The sequence below is a fragment of the Equus quagga genome, chromosome 13, assembly GCF_021613505.1.
Source record: "Equus quagga isolate Etosha38 chromosome 13, UCLA_HA_Equagga_1.0, whole genome shotgun sequence".
Lineage (NCBI taxonomy): Eukaryota > Metazoa > Chordata > Mammalia > Perissodactyla > Equidae > Equus > Equus quagga.
The window spans coordinates 85,371,226-85,394,173 of NC_060279.1; the positions used below are offsets into that span (position 1 = coordinate 85,371,226).

General features: G+C 45.2%; 1 protein-coding gene across 13 annotated transcripts; it reads left to right on the forward strand.

Annotated features, from left to right (window-relative positions):
• Positions 1 to 709: 709 nt before the first annotated feature.
• Positions 710 to 7,652, forward strand: LOC124250492 (leukocyte immunoglobulin-like receptor subfamily A member 6). Of its 13 annotated transcripts, none has more exons than XM_046682414.1 (13): positions 712 to 821; positions 1,180 to 1,264; positions 1,433 to 1,468; positions 1,657 to 1,941; positions 2,090 to 2,392; positions 2,611 to 2,907; positions 3,167 to 3,469; positions 4,119 to 4,166; positions 4,782 to 4,904; positions 5,218 to 5,293; positions 5,376 to 5,413; positions 5,650 to 5,705; positions 6,722 to 7,652. In XM_046682414.1, the coding sequence occupies exons 2-13, from the start codon at positions 1,231 to 1,233 to the stop codon at positions 6,863 to 6,865; spliced, it is 1,743 nt and encodes a 580-aa protein (XP_046538370.1). In that variant the 5' UTR covers positions 712 to 821; positions 1,180 to 1,230; the 3' UTR covers positions 6,866 to 7,652. The 13 variants fall into 13 exon arrangements, 9 of the variants coding, with proteins under 9 accessions (XP_046538375.1, XP_046538370.1, XP_046538374.1 ...); XM_046682411.1 differs by having other exon boundaries at positions 721 to 821; positions 1,207 to 1,264; XM_046682415.1 differs by having other exon boundaries at positions 721 to 821; positions 1,207 to 1,264; positions 5,251 to 5,293.
• Positions 7,653 to 22,948: the final 15,296 nt, after the last annotated feature.

The window sequence follows — 22,948 nt, forward strand, 5'->3', positions numbered from 1 at the left end:
TACCGATGGCCACTCAGCTTTGTTCTCTATTCTTTATTGTGCTTCCATCTCCATTGTTGGAACTTTCGTTTCTCTTTTTACATTTGTCTGTGGGTGCATGTTTCAGAAATATTGTAAGTAGCGTTTCTCAGTGTTGGGAGTAGACACGATCTCTTGGGTGGGCACGTCAATCATCCACTTGAGTGTGGAGTCCCACCCCACAGTCCCTTCATGTCCAAACCCACTCCTGTCTTATCCTGACCAGGAAATTGATTGATCGCACCCATGAACCCAGCACCACTGACCCCACAACCACTCTGAGGAGTGGAGTTCATGACAACATGCTGCAGGTGAGGAATCTGAGGCTCAGAGATTGGGCATTAATGCTCAAGGTCACATGGGCTGTGGATGATGGAGAAATATTTAAACAAAAATCAGCCTTATCCCCCAAATAAGAGCCACTCATTGAGAACTGAAACTGCAGACAGAACCACAAGATGAGGAGAGCTCTTCCCAAGGGAACAAAGGGTCTGAGGAGGCAAGAAATGACTCAGAGGTTTGTTCCTAGAGAGAAGGGAGTGGATGCTGTTACAAGAAAAAAGAGACGTCCAAGAAGGGGGCTGTGATAGAAAGCAAGCCCACACCCAAAGGCCAAGAGAGAAATCATGTTTCCTTCCCTTATTTCACTGCATTTCTCCTTTGTGCTCATTGCCACAATGACATGCTCCTGAACTGTACAGTTAGGTGTTGAGCGTGTGTGTCTGCTGATCTGAGCTCTGCAGGCAGCAGGAAACTGCGTCTTCCCTGAAGCATCTCCAGGGCCTGGATGACCACTGTCCATGGTGAGGACCCCACAGGGATGTGCTGATGAATGGGCTGAGGATGAAGGAGACCCCATGGGGGAGGCTCTGAGACGGAAGGACATACCCTGGGTCACCTCACCTGGAAGGGGCATCTCAGGAAGGCACCACATCTATTGTTGTGAAGTCTTGCCCATCGGTGAGATGAGTGCAGATCAGGCAGACAGTGGGGGTCAGGAGAGACCATCTTTCATCTGAAATGTCTCCAGAGCGCCTGGAACATCTGCCCCAGCTCTGGGGAGGGCAGTTCCCCTTTCTGTGGGGCTGCTGACATGAGAAACCCGTGACAAAGGACCAGCCTCCAAGTGGCCACACCCTGTGCATCCGTCTGTCCTTCCAGGCATTGTAGTCTCTTTCATCTTCACAGCTGGGGCCAGAGGGAGGAGACGCCATGAGCCTTACCCTCACAGCCCTGCTCTGCCTTGGTGAGATTTGGGGAGGGGGAGGAGAAGCCCTGGAGCCCTGGTCTGGGAAGGGCCCCACCCCACAGCCAGACCCTGATCTGTCAGGAGAGCCCAGGACTCAGGAGGCTCATGGGAAGGAGGGTTCTGCTCAGATTCAGGGCAAATCTCTCACAGGGAATTCTCTTCCAGGGCTGAGTGTGGGCCCGAGGACCCCAGTGCAGGCAGGTAAGTGTGTCTCCAGGTGTCCCAGGTCCCACCTTCTCTCTGGGGACAAAGAGCCCCCACCAGGCAGCTGGGATTGGAGAACAGTAGTTCTGGGTTGAGGGATGTGGGACGTGTGGGGGGTCCAGGGCTAAGAGCTGGGGAACTGGGGTGGGGAATGTCTTTTGACCCAGCCTCTGATTTCCTTCTAGGGACCCTCCCCAAACCCACCATCTGGGCTGAGCCAGGCTCTGTGATCCCCTGGGGGAGTCCTGTGACCATCTGGTGTCAGGGGACCAAGGAGACTCAGGAGTTCCAACTGTATAAAGAGGGAAGCTCACTGCCCTGGAGCAGACAGAACCCACTGAAGCCTGGGGACAAGGCCACGTTCTTCATCCCACACATGACAGAGCAATATGCAGGGCGATATCGCTGTTACTATCTCAGCCCCACTGGCTGGTCAGAGCTCAGTGACCCCCTGGAGCTGGTGGTGACAGGTGAGAGGACACTCAGGGATCCCAGCCTCAGGCTCTGCCCTCAGGAAGGGGGTCTGCTCTCAGGGGTGTGTCCCCTCTCACAGCCCAGCCCCAGGGGATATGAGGGAGGTATGAGCCCCATTTTACGTGCTGCCTCCTCCTCTCCTAGGAATCTACAGCAAACCCTCCCTCTCAGCCCTGCCGAGCCCTGTGGTGAAAGCAGGAGGGAACGTCACCCTCCAGTGTGGCTCATGGCTGAGATTTGACAGGTTCATTCTGACTAAGGAAGGAGAACATCAGCCCTCATGGACCCTGGACTCACAGCGACACCCCAGTGGGCAGCCCCAGGCCCTGTTCCCTGTGGGCCCCGTGACCTCCAGCCACAGGTGGACGTTCACATGCTATGGCTATGACAGTATAAACCCTCAGGTGTGGTCACACCCCAGTGACCCCCTGGAGCTCCTGGTCCCAGGTGAGGAAGTCCCATCCTGGTCCCACCCGTGATTTGAGGCACCAGACAGGGTCTTTACTCTCAGGGACCCTCAGGTGAGTGGGTGGGGTGAGAGGATAAGGGAGCTCCTGGGGAAGAGGCACAAAGAGTGAGAGACAGTGAGACCTGGGTTCCAGGATGGAGAAGGGGGTTTATGGGAGGAATCAGCCCCTGCAATCCACAGGTGGTCCTTCTCCCAGGTGTGTCTGGGAAGCCCTTCCTCCTGAACCAGCAGGGCTCCATCGTGGCCTCTGGACAGAGCCTGACCCTCCAGTGTCTCTCTGATGTCGGCTATGCCAGATTCGCTCTGTCCAAGGAGGGGGGACATGACCTCCCCCAGCGCCTTGGACGGCAGCCCCAGGTTGGACACTCTCAGGCTGATTTCCCCCTGGGCCCTGTGAAACCCTCTCACGGGGGCCAATACAGATGCTACGGTGGACACAACCTCTCTTCTGAGTGGTCAGCACCCAGTGACCCCTTGGATATCTTGGTGGCAGGTGAGGAGCCAGGGAATTCAGTCAGGAGCCCAGACTATGCACAGGCCCTGCCAGGGAGCCCCACAGGGTCATGCCTGGAAGAGGGGTGTGAGCTCCTCAGGGAGGGAGAGAGACAGAGAGACAGGGGATGGGCAGTGAGAGGGAGAAACTCAGAGAAAACAAGACAGACAGAGATGGGGGTCCTCAGAGAGAGGCCTGGGGACTCTTGGTTCCAAACAAGGTGGGCGGGCAGCCCCTCACCCACCCTTCCTCTCTCTAGGACAGCTCCCTGACACACCCTCCCTCTTGGTGCAGCCAGGCCCCACGGCGGCCTCAGGAGAGAATGTGACCCTGCTGTGTCAGTCACGGGGGCCAGTGGACACGTTCCTTCTGTTCAAGGAGGGGGCAGCCGATCCCCCACTGCGTCTGAGATCAAAGTACCAAGCTCGGCAGTACAAGGCCCAATTCTACATGAGTCCTGTGACCCCAGCCCACGGGGGGACCTACAGGTGTTACAGCTCATACAGCACCACCCCCTACAAGTTGTCATACCCCAGTGACCCCCTGGAGCTCGTGGTCTCAGGTGAGGGAACCTGACCCTTTCCTTTCTGAGTCACTCAGCTCAGGGCCTTGTCCCCCAGAGAACTCTGGGCTGGGATAGAATGGGGGGGGGGGCCTATGAGGAAGGGTCACCCAGAGAGGGATCTGCCCCTCAGAGTATAGGAAGGAAACAGGGCCCTCTCGTGCCTGCCCCTTCCCACGTCCCCATCACCAGAATCCTCCATGTGGGTGGAGAGAGAGATTTGGGGACCACAGGGCAGATGAAGGATAATTGTGTGAGCAGAGACGGGGTCTCTGGGGGAACCTCCAGCCCCTCATCTCCTCTTGTCCTTTCTGCTAGGATCCTCTGGGGACCCCACCTCCCCACCCCCAGGGCTCTATTTAACATCTGGTGAGAACAGGGGCGTCTGTCCAGAGAGCTCACAGTTTCTCCAGGCCTGTCTCTCGAGATTCAGCTGATCTGACTCCTAGCTCCTCTCTCAGCACATCTTGTCTCCAGGGGCTAGGAGTCGGGCAGAGATGGGGGATCCACAGGGTTCCAGCAAACTGAGGCTGTTGGATCGTGGGTGGGGCAGTCATGGCAGAGGGAGACACTGGGGCCCAGCCTGCGGGAGGGGCAGCCGGGCTGAAGTGGGGAGAAGCAGCCCCCTCACCTCCATCCTGATCCCCAGGGGGCTCTGAGGACCGACTGCCCCGCACAGAGTCAGGCACCACGAGGGGTAAGTGAGGGTCTCTGTGAGGAGTGGTGGGTGGGTCCATGGGGGCGCGGGCTGAGTTAAGACATCAGGAGACTCTGACTTGGACACGCCTTCCCCTGTCTGGGCCTCAGTTTCTCGAAGTGTTAAGGAGAGAATTGTGGCCCAGAGCTTAGACTCCCTGTCAGTTCTGACAGTGGTTCTGACCTTCTGAGAGAGGAGGCCTCACAGGGAAGCCCCCCAGGATGTGATTTTATGGGGTCTTGTCCCCTCTGCATCAGTGACAGTGACATTGTACGGGGGAGGGAGGGGCAGGACAAGGGTCCATGGGGTTCAGGCCCTTTCCCTTCAGCTCAGGGTGCTCAGCTGGAGTGGAAAGAGCAAGGAAGGCAGTCGGCAATCCCAGTTCAGTTCCCAGCTCAGTTACTTCCAACTGGGCGACCTGAAACATGTGACTTACCTCTCCGTGTCTCAGTTTCCTCATCTGTGAAATGGATGGATGGGAGTGGCAGTCTCCCGTTGCAGGATTGTCATGAGTTAGAGGAGATGACTGCACTGACCCCAGCACATGCCTGGCACATAGTAGGTGCTCAATTAAATGGCATCAAGGGGTCGTACATGGCATCACTTGTGCCCAAGGTGTCCAGTGGTACCTGAAGGCTGTGATCGGGATCTCCGTGGCCTTCATCCTGCTGCTGCTCTCCCTCCTCCTCCTCTTCCTCCTCATGCGACACCGGCGTCAGGGAACATGCAGGATGTCAGGTGAGTAGGGAATGGGGCAACCCAGGTCACAGGAGGACGTGGGCTTAGGGCACCAGCTGCAGGAAAACCAAATAGAAGGGAAAAGCAGCCTAGAAAAAGACTTTTCCAGAATCTCAAATGAGAAAATCCTGAAGAAAACACTTAATACAGCACACATGCACACATTTAAGGTACTTTTTACCTTTTTAATCTCATGAAATATTGAAACATGCACACAGTATGTGTTAAGATTTCCTTCTTGTCTCCTGAATCGCATGTGGAGGGCGGGTGCTCATTACCTCCCAGGGCTGAGACTCTGTCCGTCTTGACCCAGCCCAGAGACAGGCTGATCTCCAATTTCCTGCAGAGGCTGCAGACCCACAGCCCAAGGACTTACGCCTGAAGATCAGGTAATTGCCGCCCCGAAGATCCCAGACTCCCACCCTGCCCTCAGCCCTCTCTCTGCCACTAACACTCCTGTCTCCTCCCCAGCTCCAGCCCAGCTGCTGACGCCCAGGAAGAGAACCTCTGTGAGAGGAAAAAGGGGCCCCCATGGCGGGTGTGGACACAGATTTCAGTGGGCCATGGGGGGATGGGCTGGAAGGGCCTCAGGATTTGGGGTGAGAAGGACTGAAATCCCCCCTGAGCGACCTCGGGCCATCTCCTCACACCTGGACCTCAGTGGCCCATCTGGGAGCAGAGGGGCTGCAGCCCTGAGAGACCTCAGGGAATCCTGACAAGAGACACACCCCCTGTTCTGCCCCAGCAGATGCTGCCGTGAAGGACACACAGCCTGAGGAGGGCGTGGAGCTGCACCCTCAGGTGAGACCCCTGCCCTGTCCAGGCTGCCAGGGACCATCCTGTTGCCGTGCTTAAACCTATGGACACTTTGCTGTCCTCACGTCACCCAGCTCTCAGCAGTGTCCCACACTGACCTCTCCTCTTGGGCACCTGGGGTGTCCTGCTGTGACTTTACTCCTGGTTTCTGTGACCTCATGGCCCCCCCTATGTGGTTGCCTTTCCTGGTTCCTGTCCTCTGTCTGACCCTCTGGTTGATGGATGCACCCCCAGGTCTCAAGAGGATGCACGAATAAGTGAATCACCCACAAGTCCCCTAGGCTCCCCTTCATTCATTCACCCAACAGCGTGCACAGGGAGTTCCCTGTTTACCTGGCTCCATTGAGGTGCTGCAGGTACAGCAGTGAGCAATACTGTCTCCACACTCCTTAAACTCACATCATGGGTGAGAGAGACAACATGTAAATAAATGGGTAGCGTCCTAGAGTGCAAAGTGCTGTTAAGGAAAATAAAGTAAGGAAAGGGGGTAGAGTGTAGGGCATGGGGGCAAAGGAAACAGCAGTTTCAAAGGTCCTGAGGGAGCAACATTCTTTTTCAGGAAGATGGGCTGTGTGACTGGAGCCAAATGAGCGAGAGACAGCATGTTAGGATAAGAATCAGAATCATAGAAAGCATCCAGATGTCCAAGGCTTAGGAAGTTCCTGAAGATTCCATCAGGAAAGTAACCTCACTCTGTAACAGTGTGGACAATTGACTGGAGGAGGTCAGCAGTGGGATCAAGGAGACACTGTTTCTGTCCCTCTGTCTCCCTCTAGCAGGACCCCCATGATGAAGACCCCCAGGGAGTGACATATGCCCCGGTGAGCCACTCAAGATCAAGACTCAGGCAGGGGGTGGCCACCTCTCCTTCCCCCGTCAGAGGAATTGCTGGATGTTAAGTACAGGCAGAGGGACAGTCAGGTGGCTTCCATCCTCCCCAAGCTCCCAGGCCTCCCCCATCGCAATGATATTTCTATCTCCCCACTCTCTCCCTGCTCCAGGCTACTGCATCTGAAGACCCCCAGGACGTGACCTATGCCCAGCTGAACCACTTGACCCTCAGACGGGAGATGACATCCGCTTCCTCCCAGTCAGAGGAGCCACCAGCAGAGCCCAGCGTGTACGCTGCTCTGGCCATCCACTAGCCCAGGAAGGACCCGGACCCCACCCTCCAGGGAGGGAGACTGCAGGGACCCCAGAAGGCACAGGAGCTGCCCCCAGGGGACACTCAGCTAATGACTTCCAGCCAGCCTGGAATCCTAACGTGGACCACCAGGAGCTTCTGGGACTCATTGGGAGTCACCTGATTCTGCAATCAAAGATAACTGATATCCCCACATTTTGGACATAAAGCAACAGACTTCTCAGTAATGCATGAGTGAAATGAGAAATCCAAAACAGAAGGGAGAGAATGTTTTAAATTGAATGATAATGTAAACATTACACATCAAACCTATGAAATAGGAAAATTAAGAACCATGAGTGAATATATCAGAAAAGAAAAGCCTAAAAGATCAATGACCTAAGCTATTAAATCAAGAATTTGGAAAAATAATAGAAAATTATCCCAGATTAAGGTAGAAGGAGGGAAATGATGATGAAAGTAGCTACTAATGAGGACAAATAAAAACTAGAGCCAAAAAGTTTCATTCTCGAAAACATCAATCACACTTACAAATCCCAGCCACAATGCTCAAGGAAAAAAGAGAGAAAGCACATATTACATCATCAGGACAGCATCACAGATCCCACAGACTTTAAATACACAACAGATCATTATGATCAATTTTATGCCACTACATTAGAAAATGTAGACGAAATGGACAAAATCCTCAAAAACACAATATACCAAAATGATGGATAAAAATAAATAGAAAATCTGAATTGACATATATATTGAATATGTTGAACATGTAAATAAAATTTTCCCAAAAAATGAACTCTGGGTTTGGAAATCTTCCCTGGTGAATGCCTCCAAACACTAACGCACTCATGAAATACACATACACACACACACGGACACACAAACACACACACACATGCAAGCACATACCAGACTTAAATAAGCCTCTTCCCAAAAATAGAGAAGGAGGTAATATTCCTCCCAACACATTCTATGAGTCCAGGAAAAACTGATACCAAAACCCGACAAGGAAACTACAAAATGGGGAAAATCATAGGAAGCTCTCTCACAGGAACTTGCCTGTAGATTCCTACACAAAATATTCCCAAACAACACTCGGCAATATATAAAACGAATAACACAGCACAACAATGTTGGTATGTTTTTTTCAGGAATGCATGATTGGTTTCATATTCAAAAATCAATCGATATATTTCAAACATAAAAGAACAAATAGAAAAAAATGATCATATCAAGAGATTGAAAGCTGCCGATAAAACACATCACCATTTATAATGGGAAAAAACTCCCTCAGATATAAAAGGGGATTTCCTATCATTTATCAAAGCATCCTTAAAAATTGGGAAGAGAAATAATTTTTAAAGGTACAAAATTGAAATCTTTCTGCCTGTGACTGAGAAGGAGACAAGAATATTCACTATGACCTCTTCTATTCAGCAGGGCACTGAAAGAAACAATCAAATAAAGTAAAAATAAAAACATGATAAGCACTGAATGGATGGAATAAAACTGTATTACTCAAAAATTACAAAATTGTGTGCATGGAAAACCACAAATAATAGAAACATCTATTATTCTAATTTGAAAAGCATTGATCCAATGTCGCTGGATACCACATCAATATATAAAAATCAGTTGCATTGCAGACTCCCAGTTTTGGACCAAGAGGAAGTAGAGCTATGTCTCCCTAACCCCCATGAGGCACAGTAGAACTCCTGGACCTTGTACACACAACATCATGAGAACACGCCAAACAGTGCAGAGAAGGCAGCACATGGGCTAAGACTGTTAGGACCCCAGGAGTGACACAGCGGGTGTCCAAGGAGTCACATGGGGGACCTGGACTGTAACCTCCTCCTGGCAGTAATGAGTCAGTACCCCAGCCAGGTGTCAGAAAAGGCTTTCTGTAACAGAAGATTTAAATACTATCCATATTCTCACAATATTTTATCCAAAATGTCCAGGTTTCAATTTAAAAAACCACTCATCATAACAAGAACCAGGAAAATCTCATCTTGCATGAGAGAAGACCATTGTCAACAGATGCTGACACTGACATAACGCAGAGGTTGGAATCATCTGAGGAGGACTGTAAAGCACCATAATAAAAATGCTTTGATGGGCAATTACACAAATGCTTAAATTAAATCTAAAAAAAAAACTCTCAACGAGGAAATAGAAGATACAAAGAAGAAAGTAATGGAAATTTTAGATCTGAAAAATACAATAATCTAAATAAAAGGCTGCAAGGATGTTCTCAACAGCAGAATGGAGAGGACAGAGGAAATAATGAGCATGAAGACAAAACAACAGAAATTACTCAGTCTGAACAACAAGGACAAAATAAACCAGAAAAGAAGATGAACAGAGCCTCAGGACTTGTGGGGCTCTAACAAAAGATCTCACATCTATGTGATCTCAGTCTTAGAAGCAGAGGAGAAGAGGAGGAGACTGGAAAACCATTCAGCAAATCATGGCTGGAATTTCTCCAAACTTGGCAAAAGTCATAAACCTGCATATTCATGACACTCAGTGAATGCCTAAGAGGATAAGAAATCCACGCCAAGACTCAACATGATCCAACTAAGGAACAAAAGACAAGTTTCTTTTTTCTTGATGAGGAAGATTGGGCCTGAATTAACATCTGTGCCCAGCTTCCTCTATTTTGTATGTGAGATGCCGCCACAGCATGGCTTGATGAGCAGTGTATAGGTCCATGCCCGGGGTCTGAACCCGCAAGCACACGAACTTAACCACTACACCACCAGGCCAGCCCCAAAGACAAGTTTCTGGAATGCAGTGAGACAGAAATGCCACCTGACCATAGAGGGAAGCTATTCAGATGACAACAGGCTTCCCATCAGAAACCGGGAAGGCAGGAAGCAAGTGGAACATTTTGCAGGTGCAGAAAAGAAAGAACTGTTGACCCTGATTCTACAGATGGTGAAGTTATCCTTCAGGGATGAAGGGGAAATAAAAACATCCTCAGGTGGAGGAAGCTAAGAGGATTGATCACAAGCGGGCCTCCCCTAAATGGATGGAAAAGGAAGTTCTTGACCCAGAAAGGAACTGATAAAGGGAGGAAGCCTGGAACAAGAGGAAGGAAGAAGAATGAGAAGAAAAAACGTGGACACTGGGACAGCGCAGAGGCAAGAAAGTCAAAACTTCCCAGTTATTTTCCCTCCATGAGCACTCACCTCACATTATTTTCAAATTTTGAGGCAGCAAAAACAAGCATACATGCATTGATGCAATGATGTTTGCAGCCTTTCTTGATGGGCTAATACTTTAGGAAGTAAGCATAAATTAAAGTTGTATTTAACTCCCTGAGCTCACACAGTGATGGGAGATGTTTGAATTCCACACAGCCCAGGGAACCTGTGGAACACTTGGAGCCATCAACACACCCCCTGAAGAGCCAGGCCTTGGTAGTGAGGGCAAATGAGCTGTAAGATTTGCCTAAACAGACTGTTGTTGAAGCCTTGAAAGGAAAAGCTGAACCACCAAGTCATTTAATCAACTTCCAAAACAAAGATACATACTCTTTAAAGAAAGGAAGCAGAATCTGTGTACTCAACAGCATAACTTTCATGTTGCCTGGCATCAAGATCGAAAACAATCCTGCATTTAGATGGACGAGCAGAGGGTAGGGCCACCCTCAAAGGCTTAAAGGAAGCAGTGGTGGTCCCGTCGTATCCCTGCTTAGGACACTAGCCCGGCCCCTTCGAAACAGGATGGATCATGTGTCATGGATGGTGGAGGGCCACAGTCCTCACCTGTACTGACTCCTGTCACAGCTGCTCTGCATGATGGACGCATTTACTAGAAGAGAATTCTGTAGCCTCTGGTCACTTCTATGCAGCTGTGGATCTGGTAACTAAGCAGCAGCTCTTCTTCACCTGGGATGGACTGCAGTACACGTTCACAGTGTCCAGGGATAAACTAACGCTCCCTCTTTCACAGTATCGTCCAAAGGGACCCTCAGCACCTTGACATTTGGGAGAACATCACATTTGTTCACAATATTGGTGACATCGTGTTACTCTGACTTGATGAGTAGAGAGTGGTGAGTACTCTGGTAGCTCTGGTATGTACTCCAGAGGGTGGGAGATTTAAAACAAAAAAGGGAAAAAGAAAAAAGAAAACCAAAGATTCAGGACCTGCCAATGCAGTGAACTTTATAGAAGTGCTGCTCTCTGAGCCCTGCCATGACATACCCTGTATTGCACGTTTCAACGCGTCACACTAAGAAAGAGACACACTTAAGGTATGAGGCTTTGGATGGTGGAAGTAGCAAATACCATACTTGAGAAAACAAATTTCTCCCTTACCAGGTGACTGAGAAGTCTGCCAGTTTGGAGCACAGAGGAAGATAGGGCTATGCAGCGCCAGGACCCTACAGCCATGGCCCTGTGATCTGACAGATCCCGTGGTGCCTTAGGTACCTGTGTGCACCGGGATGCTGTGTGAATTCAAAGCTGAGCCCCAACAGCAGAGTTAAAAGTTAGCTCCCTTGGGTTCATGCCATCACATCACCTGCGACAGACAGTGGATGCCACTTAAAAAACTGCTCCTGAACAAAGAGAACAGATTAGTGGTCACCAGGGGAAAGGGGGATGGGGGGTGGGCACAAAGGGTGAAGTGGTGCACACACAATATGATTGGCAAATAATAATGTACAACTGAAATTTCACAAGGTTGTAAACTATCATAACCTCAATAAAAAATAAAATAGAAAAAAACCTGCTCCTGATACGGTACTGGTTCCGAATAGAAACTGAATGACTGACAAGGAGACATCAGGTGTCTATGCAACTGGAACCATCCATCATGAGCTGGCTATTGTCATTCCCACCAAGCCCTAAGGTTGCAATCCATTGTTGGATGAGAGTGGTACACCGAGGGTCATGGACAGGTCCAGAGGACAAACGTGAGTCACACAAAGATGTGGGTTAGGTACACATGACACCCACATCTGTACCCATAACAATGGCTCCTCTCCTCAGACGTCATCTACAGCTCTGTGGCCTGGGTCCTGCCTGGGTGGTGGGATGTTTTGGTGTAGTGTTGCTCTACAGCCCCACACAGGGGACTCTGAGAGAGAAAATGCCTTCAGGGGGCAGATATTTGAAAAGGATATCTTTTTGAAAAGGATAATGCACTTTTTGTGGAAAGAGAACCAGCTAGATGTAAAGGTGTACGCGGACTCCAGGAGAGCAGCAAATGCCTTTTCTACATGGTCAAGGGGCTGGAAAGAGCAAAACTGAATGGAGGAGACAAGGATATCCAGGAAGCAGCCACGTATATGGACGGATGTACAGGAGTGGGCTCAAAGCACTGGATCTTTGAATCAGATATTAATGTCCCTAGAGAGCCCCACTGTAGACAAGGTCCTTAACAACCAAGGGGACAGGGTGGCTCGTTCAGCAGATATTAGCCAGCCTCTGCTCTTCATTGTTCCAGAGTTTACACCGTTGCCTATGAAGGACAGCCATGGTGGCAGAGACGGAAGCTCTTCATGAGCCTGGTGTCATGGACTGCCTTTCACTGAGACTGATCCAGCTACAGACACTGATGGATGGCCATCGTTTCAGCAGCAAAGATAGACACCAAGTCCTTAATATGGTATCATTCCTTATGGAAGCATCAGACATGTGGCTGCAAGTTGATTTCAGCCCTGGTGGAATGGACACTGATTGAGCCTAACTAGTATGTATGTGTGGGAATATTGAGGCATAAAATGTGTCCCCTTTAAGTGCATAGTTTCATCAGCTTTGGCAAATGTAGAAATTCATGTAACAACTATCACCCCCATCAGTACACAAACCACTGCCACCACTCCTAAAATTCCACTGTGACCTTTTTAGTCAACCTACACCCCCAAAACCCAGACTGAAGCAAACAGCAATCAGCTTTATTCATTAGGTGTTAGTCAGGCCAGATCTAGAATTTGATAAAAGAGGAATCATAAGGCATGTACTTTTCTGTATCTGCCCTCTTCTGCACAGTATAATTTTTTTTAATTCATCCATTTGCTTGATATATCATTGTAGTTTTACTTTCATTTCTCCAGTGATTATTGATGTTGTGTATTTTTTCACATCTTTGTTGGTCATTTAAATATCTTCTTTTGAGAAATGTCTGTTCAAACTGTTTTGCTCATGTGGGAGGATTTTATTATTATTTGTAAAAACTCTTACTTATTCTACATACAAATGTCATATCAGATACACTCACAATAAGTATATTTTTTCTCTTAGTCTGGCTTGTTTCTTCCATTACCTAACACTGTCTTTAGAAGAGCAGAAGTTTTTAATTTTATAAACTCCAATTAATTTTTCCTTTATTGTGCTTTATAATTTTGTATCTTTCTGAGGAATCTTTGTCTAATCTAAGGTTGTAAAGATTTTCTTTAATGGTTTCTTTTAGACACCTTATGATTTTGACTTTTGCAATTAGATCTATGATCCATTTCATGTGAATTATTGTGTATAGTGTGAGGTAATGGTCAAGGTTCATCTATTCCAAACAGACATCCAGTTGTCCTAGTACCATTTGTGGAGAAAGTGATGTTTTCCTCAAGGAAGAACTTCTGTCCTCTGCTAAAAGTCAATGGATCATCTGTGTGATCTCTACATCTGGGATCTCTATTCTGTTTATTTTTTTACCTCCTATCCTTATGCAAATGCCACACTACTCATTACATTTTTTCCTTCCATAGAAAGTCTTAGTGTAAGAAAATGTCCTACTTTCTCCCTTTTCAAAATTCTTGCACTACTATTGCGCTTTTGTATGTCCACATATATTTTAGTATCCGCCTGTTAATTGCTAAAAAAGCTAGCTGGGACTTTGGGGGGATGTGAATACCTATGGGTTTAGAGAAAGTTGAAGTCCTAACAATATTGAGTCTTTCAATCAATGAACATGGAATATTGCTTCTTCGTTTTGTTGTTGTTGTTGTGCTTAATTTCTCTTAGCCAAATATCATAGTTTTCAGTCTTCAGATCTTACGCATCTGTACTTATATATACCCCGACATGCTTACAGTTTTAGGGTTAATGGAAACAGTATTGTATTTTACTTTTGCTTTCCAATTTTCCTTGTTAATTTATAGAATAAAATTTAACTGATTTTTGAATATTGATCTTATATCTTGAGAACTTGCTCCTTCACCTATTTGTTGTAGACACTTCTTTGTAGACTCCTCAGGATTTCCTCCACAAGATTATCTGGATTGGGAATAAAGACAGTTTTGTTCTTTCCATTTTAATCTGGATGCCTTCTATTCCCTTTCACTTATCTTACTGCACTGGCCAGTTCTGATAGAAGTGGTCAGAGCATCATTGCCTTGTTCCCCATCACAGGGGGAAAACATTCAGCATAATGTTAGCTAAACAGAGATCATAGATACTGTCTGATTAAGGAAATTCCCTTCTATTCCCGTATGGCTGAGCATTTTATTTATTTTATCAAATCCTTGTGTGCATGTTTGTTAGTCTCTTAACACAGTGGTGTACCTTTATTGATTTTCAAGCGCTGAACTAGCTTGGCACCTGAGGATGAATCCCACTTGGTTGTGATGTCTTGTCCTTTTCCTATATTGCTGGCTTATACTTACCAATATTTTGGTGAGGATGTTTGCATCTATGTTCTCGGGGGACGTTGGTCTGTGCCTTTCTTTCCTTAGACTGTCTTTGTCTGGTTTGTGTTTGGAGTAACCCTTGCCTGATAAAATTGTTGCAAAGTGTGCCTTTCTCTCCTATTCTCTTGAAGAGATTGTGAAGGAGTGTATCAATTCTTCCCCAAATGTTTGGTGGTACATTCCAGTGAGAACACTGTGGCCAGGAGTTTTCTTTGTTGGAAAGTTGTTTTAACTACAAATGCAATTTAATGTTTTTCAACAATATCACATGATTTTTTCTTGAGTGAGTTTTGGTAGTTTGTGTCTTTCAAGAGTTGGGCCATTCCATTTAAGTTGTCAAATTTATGGTCACAATGTTGTTTGTAGTACTATTATCTTATTATCTTATTGATTAATAATTAATTAAAAGTAATCCTTTTTGTAGTGACATCCCATCATTCATGCTAGATGTTGGCAAGTCGTGTCTTGTCTCTTTTTTCCATGATTAGTCTGGCTAGTGGTTTGTCAACTTTACTGGTCTTTTTAAAGAATCAGCTTTGGGTTTCATTCATTTTTGTTCCTGTGTTTCTGTGTATAGTTTCATTGATTTCTGCCCTCTATAATTATTGCATTATGCTTACCTTGGGGTGAGTTTGCTCTTCTTTTCCTTGTGTCTTGGATGGAAGCTTGGGTTAGTGATTGGAAACCATTCTTTGTTCACTATGAGCACTTGCTGCTCTTACCTTCCTTCTAAATACTGCTGTGGCTGCACCATACAATGTTTAGTATTCTGGATTTTCGTTTCATCCAGTTTAAACTATTTTTCAATCGTCCTTGAGCTTCTCTTCACTCATGGATTATTTAGAAGTGTGTTGCTTACAAAAAGAATAAAATACCTGGGAATAAACTTAACCAAAGAGGTGAAAGGTCTGTACACCAAAAACTATAAAACATTGTTGAAAGAAATCGAAGAAGACACAAAGAAATGGAATGATATTCCATGTTCTTGGATTAGAAGAAGTAACATTGTTAAAATGTCCATACTTCCTATAGCAATCTATAGATTCAACGCAATTCCTATCAAAGTTCCAACAACGTTTTTCACAGAAATAGAGCAAAGAATCCTAAAATTTATATGCAACAACAAAAGACCCTGAATAGCCAGAGAAATCCTGAGAAAAAAGAACAAAGCTGGAGGTATCACAGTCCCTGATGTCAAAATATCCTACAAAGCCATAGTAACCAAAACAGCATGGTACTGGCACAAAAACAGACACACAAATCAATGGAACAGAATCGAGAGCCCAGAAATAAACTCACACATTTATGGACAGCTAATATTCGACAAGGGAGCCAAGAGCAAACGATGGAGAAAGGAGGGTCTCTTCAATAAATGATGTTAGGAAAACTGGACAGCCACATGCAAAAGAATGAAAGTAGACCATTCCCTTACACAATGCACAAAAATCAACTCAAAATGGATTAAAGACTTGAATGTAAGACCCGAAAACATGAAAATTCTAGAAGAAAACATAGGTAGTACGCTCTTTGACATTGGTCCTAGCAGCATATTTTCAAGTCCCATGTCTGACTGGGCAAGGGAAACAAAAGAAAAAATGAAAAAATCAGACTACATCAAACTAAATAGCTTCTGCACAGCAAAGGAAACCATCAACAAAACGAAAAGACAACCTAACAATTGGGAGACGATATTTGCAAACCATATATGAGATAAGGGGTTAATATCCAAAATATACAAAGAAGTCATACACCTCAACAGCAAAAAACTAACAACCCAGTTAAAAAATAAGCAAAAGATCTGAACAGAGATTTCTCCAAAGAAGATATACAGATGACCAGTAGGCATATGAAAAGATGTTCAACATCATTAGCTATCAGGAAAATGCAAATCAAAACTACAATGAGGTATCACCTCACTCCGGTCAGAATGGTTATAATTAACAAAACAGGAAACAGTAAGTGTTGGAAAGGATGTGGAGAGAAGGGAACCCTTGTACACTGCTGGTGGGAATGCAAACTGGTGCAGCCACTATGGAAAACAGTATGGAGATTCCTCAGAAAATTGAGGATAGATCTACCATATGATCCAGCTATTCCACTGCTGGGTATTTATCCAAAGAACTTGATAACACAAAGGCATAAAGATACTTGCACCCCTATGTTCATCGCAGCATTATTCACAATAGCCAAGACTTGGAAGCAACCTAGGTGCCCATCAAGGGACAAATGGATAAAGAAGATGTGGTATATATACACAATGGAATACTAGTCAGCCATAAAAAATTATGAAATCTGGCTATTTGTGACAACATGAATGGACCTGGAGGGTATCATACTAAGTGAAATAAGTCAGAGGGAGAAAGTCAAATACCATACAATCTCACTCATAAGTAGAAGATTAAAACAATGACAAACAAACACAGAAACAGAGATTGGAAGGAGGAGTGGGAAGGGAAGAGGACGAAAGGGGTGATTAGGCACATGTGTGCGGTGATGGATTGTAATTAGTCTTTGGGTGGTGAACATGCTGTAATCTACACAGAATTCAAAATATACAATGATGTACACCTGAAATGTATATATTGTTATAAACCAGTGTTACCACAATAAAAAAAAAAAGAAATCATATTGAGCATCTCTTATGACCACAAGGCTATGAAACTAGAAATTAATTACAAGAAAAAAGCTGAGAAAGTCACAAACATGTGGAGAGTAAACAACATACAATGGAACAACCATTAGATCAATGAAGAAATCAAAAAATACCTGGAGACAATTGAAAATGAAAACACAACATACCAACTCTTGTGGGATGCAGCAAAAGTGGTACTAAGAGGAAAATTTACAGCAATACAGGTCTCCCTCAAGAAACAAGGAAAATCTAAAATAAGTAATCATAAACTACACCTAACAGAAGTAGAAAAAGAACAGAGCCCAAAGTCAACAGAAAGAGGAAAATAATAAAAACTAGAGCAGAAATAAATGAAATAGAGACTCAAAAAACAATGGAAGGAGTCAATGAAACTAACAGCTGGTTCTTGAAGAGATAAACAAAATTGACGAACCCTTAGCCAGACTCACTAAGAAAAACAGAGAGAAGACTCAGATAAATAAAATTAGAAATGAATGAGGAGAAATTACAACAGATACTGCAGAAATACAAAGTATTATAAGAGAATACTATGAGAAGCTATACACCACCAAATTGGATAACCTAGAAGAAATGGATAAATTAGAATCATACAACTTCCCAAAACTGATCAAGAAGATACAGAGAATCTGAATAGACCAATCACAAGTAAAGAGATTGAAGCAGTAATCAAAAATCTCCAAAAACACTAAAGTCCAGGACCAGATGACTTCTCTGGTGAATTCTACCAAACAGTCAAAAAAGATTTAATACCTATCCTTCTCAAAATTCTCTGAAATATTGAAGAAAACAGGATGCTTCCTAACTCATTCTATGAAGCCAATGATACCCTGATACCAAAACCAGAGAAGGACAACACAAAAACAGAAAATTACAGGCTAATATCACTGTCGAAGATGGAAGCAAAAATCCTCAGCAAAATATTAGCAAATCAAATACAGCAATACATTTAAAGGATCATACAGCATGATCAAGTGGGATTTATACCAGGGACGCATGGATGATTCAACATCCACAAATCAATCAATGTGATACACCACATTAAGTAACTGAGGAATAAAAAGCACATGATCATCTCAATAGATGCAGTGAAAGCATTTGATAAGATCCAATGTCCATTTATGATAAAAAAAAAAACTCTCAATAAAATGAGTAAAGAAGGAAAGTATCTCAACACAGTATAAAGGCCATATATGACAAACCCACAGCCAACATCATATTCAATGGGCAAAAACTGAAAACCATCCCTCTGAGAACAGGAACAAGACAAGGGGCCCCACTCTTGCCACTGTTATTCAACATAGTACTGGAGGTCTTGGCCAGAGCAATTAGGCAAGAAAAAGGAATCCAAATTGGAAAGGAAGAAATGAAACTCTCAGTGTTTGCAGATGACATGATTTTATATAGAGAAAACTTGTTAAAAATCCATCAGAAAACTATTAGAAATACTCAGCAATTACAGCAATCTTGCAGGGTACAAAATCAACTTACAAAATTCAGTTGCATTTCTATACTCTAATAACAAACTAGCAGAAAGAGAAGTCAAGAATACAATCCCATTTACAATCGCAACAAAAAGAATAAAATATCTAGGAATAAATTTAACCAAGGAGGTGAAAGACGTATACAATGAAAATTATAAAAGATTATTGAAAGAAATTGAAGACGACATAAAGAAATGAAAGATATCCCATGCTCATGGATTGGAAGAACAAACATATTTAAAATGTCCATATTAAATAACACAATATACAGCTTCAATAAATCCCAATCAGAATCCCAATGACATTCTTCATGGAAATGGAATAAAGAATCCTAAAATTTATACAGAACAACAAAAGACTCCAGTAGTGAAAGCAATCCTGAGAAAAAAGAATAAAGCTGGAGACATCACAATCCCGGACTTCAAAATGTACTACAAAGCTATAGTATTCAAAACAGCATTGTATTGGCACAAAAACAGACACACAGATTAATGGAACAGAATTGAAAGCCCAGAAATAAAACCACACATCTATGGACAGTTAGTCTTTGACAAAGGAGCCAAGAACATACGATGGAGAAAGGAAAGTCTCTTCAATAAATATTGTTGGGAAAACTGGACAGCCACATGTGAAAGAATGAAAGTAGACCATTATCTTACACCATACACAAAAATTAACTTGAAATGGATTAAAGATTTGAATATGAGACCTGAAACCACGAAACTCCTAGAAGAAAATACAGGCAGTACCCTCTTTCACATCAGTCTTAGCAGCATCTTTTGAATACAATGTCTACTTGGGCAAGGGAAACAAAAGGAAAAATAAACAAATGGGACCACATCATGCTAAAAAGCTCCTGCAAGCCAAAGGAAACCATGAACAAAATGAAAAGACAACCCACCAACTGGGAGAAAATATTTCCATATCACATATCCCACAAGGGGTTAATTTCCAAAATATATAAAGAACTCATACAGCTCAACAACAAAAAATAAACAACCCAATCAAAAAATGGGCAGAGGATATGAACAGACATTTTTCCAAGGAAGACACACAGATGGAAAACAGGTATATGAAAAGATGTTCACCATCACCATTTATTAGGGAAATGCAAATCAAAATTACAATCAGATATCACCTTATACTCATCAGAATGGCTATAATTACCAAGACAAGAAAAAAAAACAAATGTTGGAAAGGATGTGGAGAAAAGGGAACCCTCTTACACTGCTGGTGGGAATGCAAACTGGTGCAGCCACCATGGAAAACAGTATGAATGTTTCCCAAAAAATTGAAAATAGAAATACTGTATGATCCAGTTATCCCACTACTGGGTATTTATCCAAAGACCATGAAATCAACAATACAAAGAGATTTACGCATTTCTATGTTCATTGCAGCATTATTCACAATGGCCAAGTTGTGGAAGCAACCCAAGTTCCCATCAACAGACGGATAGACAAAGAATATGGGGCATATGTGTACAATGGAATACTACCCAGCCATAAAAAAAGACAAAATTGTGCCATTTGCAAAAACATCAATGGACCTTCAGGGTATTATGCTAAGTAAAGTAAGCCAGACAGAGAAAGACAAACACTGTATAATTCACTCATATGTGGAAGATAAACAAACACAAGGATAAGGACAATAGATTAAGTGGTTCCCAGAAGGGAAGGGGAGAGGGGAGGGTGAGAGGGGTAAGGAGCACATATGTATGGTGACAGATGAAAACTGGACTGTTGGAGGTGAACACGATGCAGTCTAATCAGAAACTGAAATATAATAACGTACACCTGAAATTGCACAATGTTATAAACCAACATGACCTCAATAAAACAATTCAGAAAAAAAGGAGTTCTACCTGGAGAAGTAAAGGGCACTGAGGAGGGAAAGATGACTCAGAGGTTTTGAAGGAGGATGATGAAGAAAAAGATGGTGCTGACTTTAGAAACAAGGAAGTCAGTGAAGGGAAGTGTTTGGAAGGAAGAAAACCGACAATCCGAGGTCAGGAGGGAGGGTTCTGTTTCTTCTGAAAATGGTCATCAGCCTTCTAAGCATCTCCCCACGCCTCCTTCTCCCACAGGGTCATCCTCCCTGTGAGGGCCCCACTGGCTCCTCCAGGTACCAAGGCAGAGAGTGGAACAGCCTTCAGTTCCTCACTCTATGGCACTTCACATCCAATCATCACATCCACACCACCACGCCCCTTGAGTCCTTATTAACAATATCACAATCCATCACGAGACTCAGGAGGTCTCATCTGTATCATCACATCAGCCTGCTTCTTGGTCCTCCAGGACAGGCCCCCACTCCTTTCTCCACTTCATTTCTCTCTCTGCCTCCAAAAGACTCTGCTAATAACCCTGTCTGGTCTGATCCTGCCCTTCTCAAAACCCTTCCAACAGTTTCCATCTTCAAAACACATCCAAGTTGCACCATCTGATGTTCAGGGCTGTTAATGATCAGGCCTGAGCTAAACTCACCAGCCCCAGCAAACACAACTCTCCTCCTCAACCAAACTCATCACAGGTAACCACACACAACCCCAAGCACACACACAAACTGAGCTACTTAACAATTCTGTGCCTTCCTCTGGCTTCTCCCTCAGCAAGTCTGCACCTAGCTGACTCCTTTCCAACCTGAGGGACAAAGAAACCACCCTGTCTCATTCCACTCAATTGTAAATGTATTTTGTGTTACAGATTTGTGCAAGGGTTATACGATAAAACCACATAAATGGCTTAAAGTACTGATCAACACGCCATCCAGGAGCCAGATTAATGTTGGCCCCTGGATAACTAATAACAATTCTATTATTAATAGAATTAATTATCAATAGAGGCTTCCAGCATTACATTTTCTACATGGTGGTAGTCTTTTTAAAACAGAAATACGTTCATACTCTCTGTTGCTTAAAATCTTCCCATTGCCTTAAAGACAAAATCCAAAACACTTGCACGGTGCTCAAGATCCTGTGTGACAAGGCCCGGCCTTCTCCTGATGCTCTCAATTCTGAGAACAGCTCAGATCTTTGTGGGTGAGGATGCCCCATCACCATCACCACCTCTGGGCTAACCCCTGCTCATGCCTTGGGTCACTGCTTCCCCAGAAGGACCCCTCACAACCAGGACCCAGGATGCAGGATGACTACCTGTTACTGAATCTCATTGTCCCTTGTTTTCTTTTTTCTTCCAACTTGTATTAAAACAAGACTATAACTGAATTGTTAGCCACCTAAATATTCGTAATCTCTGTCTTCATTCACCTGAGCCCATGAGTCCAGGGAAAGACTCTGTCAGCTTCACCAATGACCCTCCAGCTCTTGGCACCATGACGGGACATGGGAACTGCTCAATAAATACTGACTGCCTGGCTGGTGAAAGAAAATCTTCATTTACAGAAGCTCAGCAAAGGGAAGTGATTGGCCCCAGGTCACAAAACCTCTACAAGAGACAGAGTCAGAATTAGAACAGAGGTTGTACTGGCTCCTCTCCTGTCCTCTGCAAGCCTCATGTTCTGAGATATGTGTCACTCTCAGGATTTGGGTTTGGCATGAGCTGGAGGCAGAGTGTTTGGCATGTGCAGAGACTCAGAGCTGGTCTGGAAGGTCCCCTGGGCCTGCTGTCTCTGCAGCCCCACACATCAGGGAGAGCAGAGCAAGGCCCTGGGAGGGGCTGTTCCCCTTCCTGTGAGGCCACAGATGAGGAACCCGTGACGTGTCACACGGAGCCTGGACCTTGTCACACTGTCTCTGTCTGTCTGTCCTGCCGGGCTCCATGGACTTTCTCAGTTGTCTGCACAACTGGGGACCATGGGAGGCAGGGCCAGGACACCTGTCCTCACTGCCCTTCTCTGCCTGGGTGAGTTTGGGGAAAAGAAGAGGGACATTGTCTCCTCCAACCCCAGGTCCTGATTCCTGAGAGACCCCAGGACTCAGGAGGCTCAGTGGGGGCAGAACTTCTGGGGTCAGGACAGACGTGCTCAGTACCCAGATCTGACCCCAGTGCTCAGGGGCCTAGACCAGGCCTGGAGCTTCTCTGTGTGGGTGAGTAGACGTGCCCTCACAGGGAACTCTCTTCCAGCGCTGTGTCCGGGCCTGTGGAACCAGGTGCAGGCAGGTGAGTCCTCCCCACACCTCCTGCTTCAGCCCAATGAACCCAGTGGGCAGGTGGAAGGAGCACAGAGGGTCTGGGTTGATGGTAACCAGTCTGGGAGGGGCCTTGAGTGACAGCTGGGCCAGCTGAGGGGAGAAGGGCTCCCCTGACACTTCAGCTCTGATTCCTTTCCAGGAGCTGCCCCCAAACC

What these genes read in the sequence shown, in the direction of transcription:
- LOC124250492 (XM_046682411.1), top strand. An exon ending in CTTGGATATCTTGGTGGCAG is followed by an intron (nt 2,908 to 3,166) that starts GTGAGGAGCCAG and finishes TCCTCTCTCTAG; the next exon opens with GACAGCTCCCTGACACACCC. An exon ending in GCGTGGAGCTGCACCCTCAG is followed by an intron (nt 5,706 to 6,721) that starts GTGAGACCCCTG and finishes TCCCTGCTCCAG; the next exon opens with GCTACTGCATCTGAAGACCC.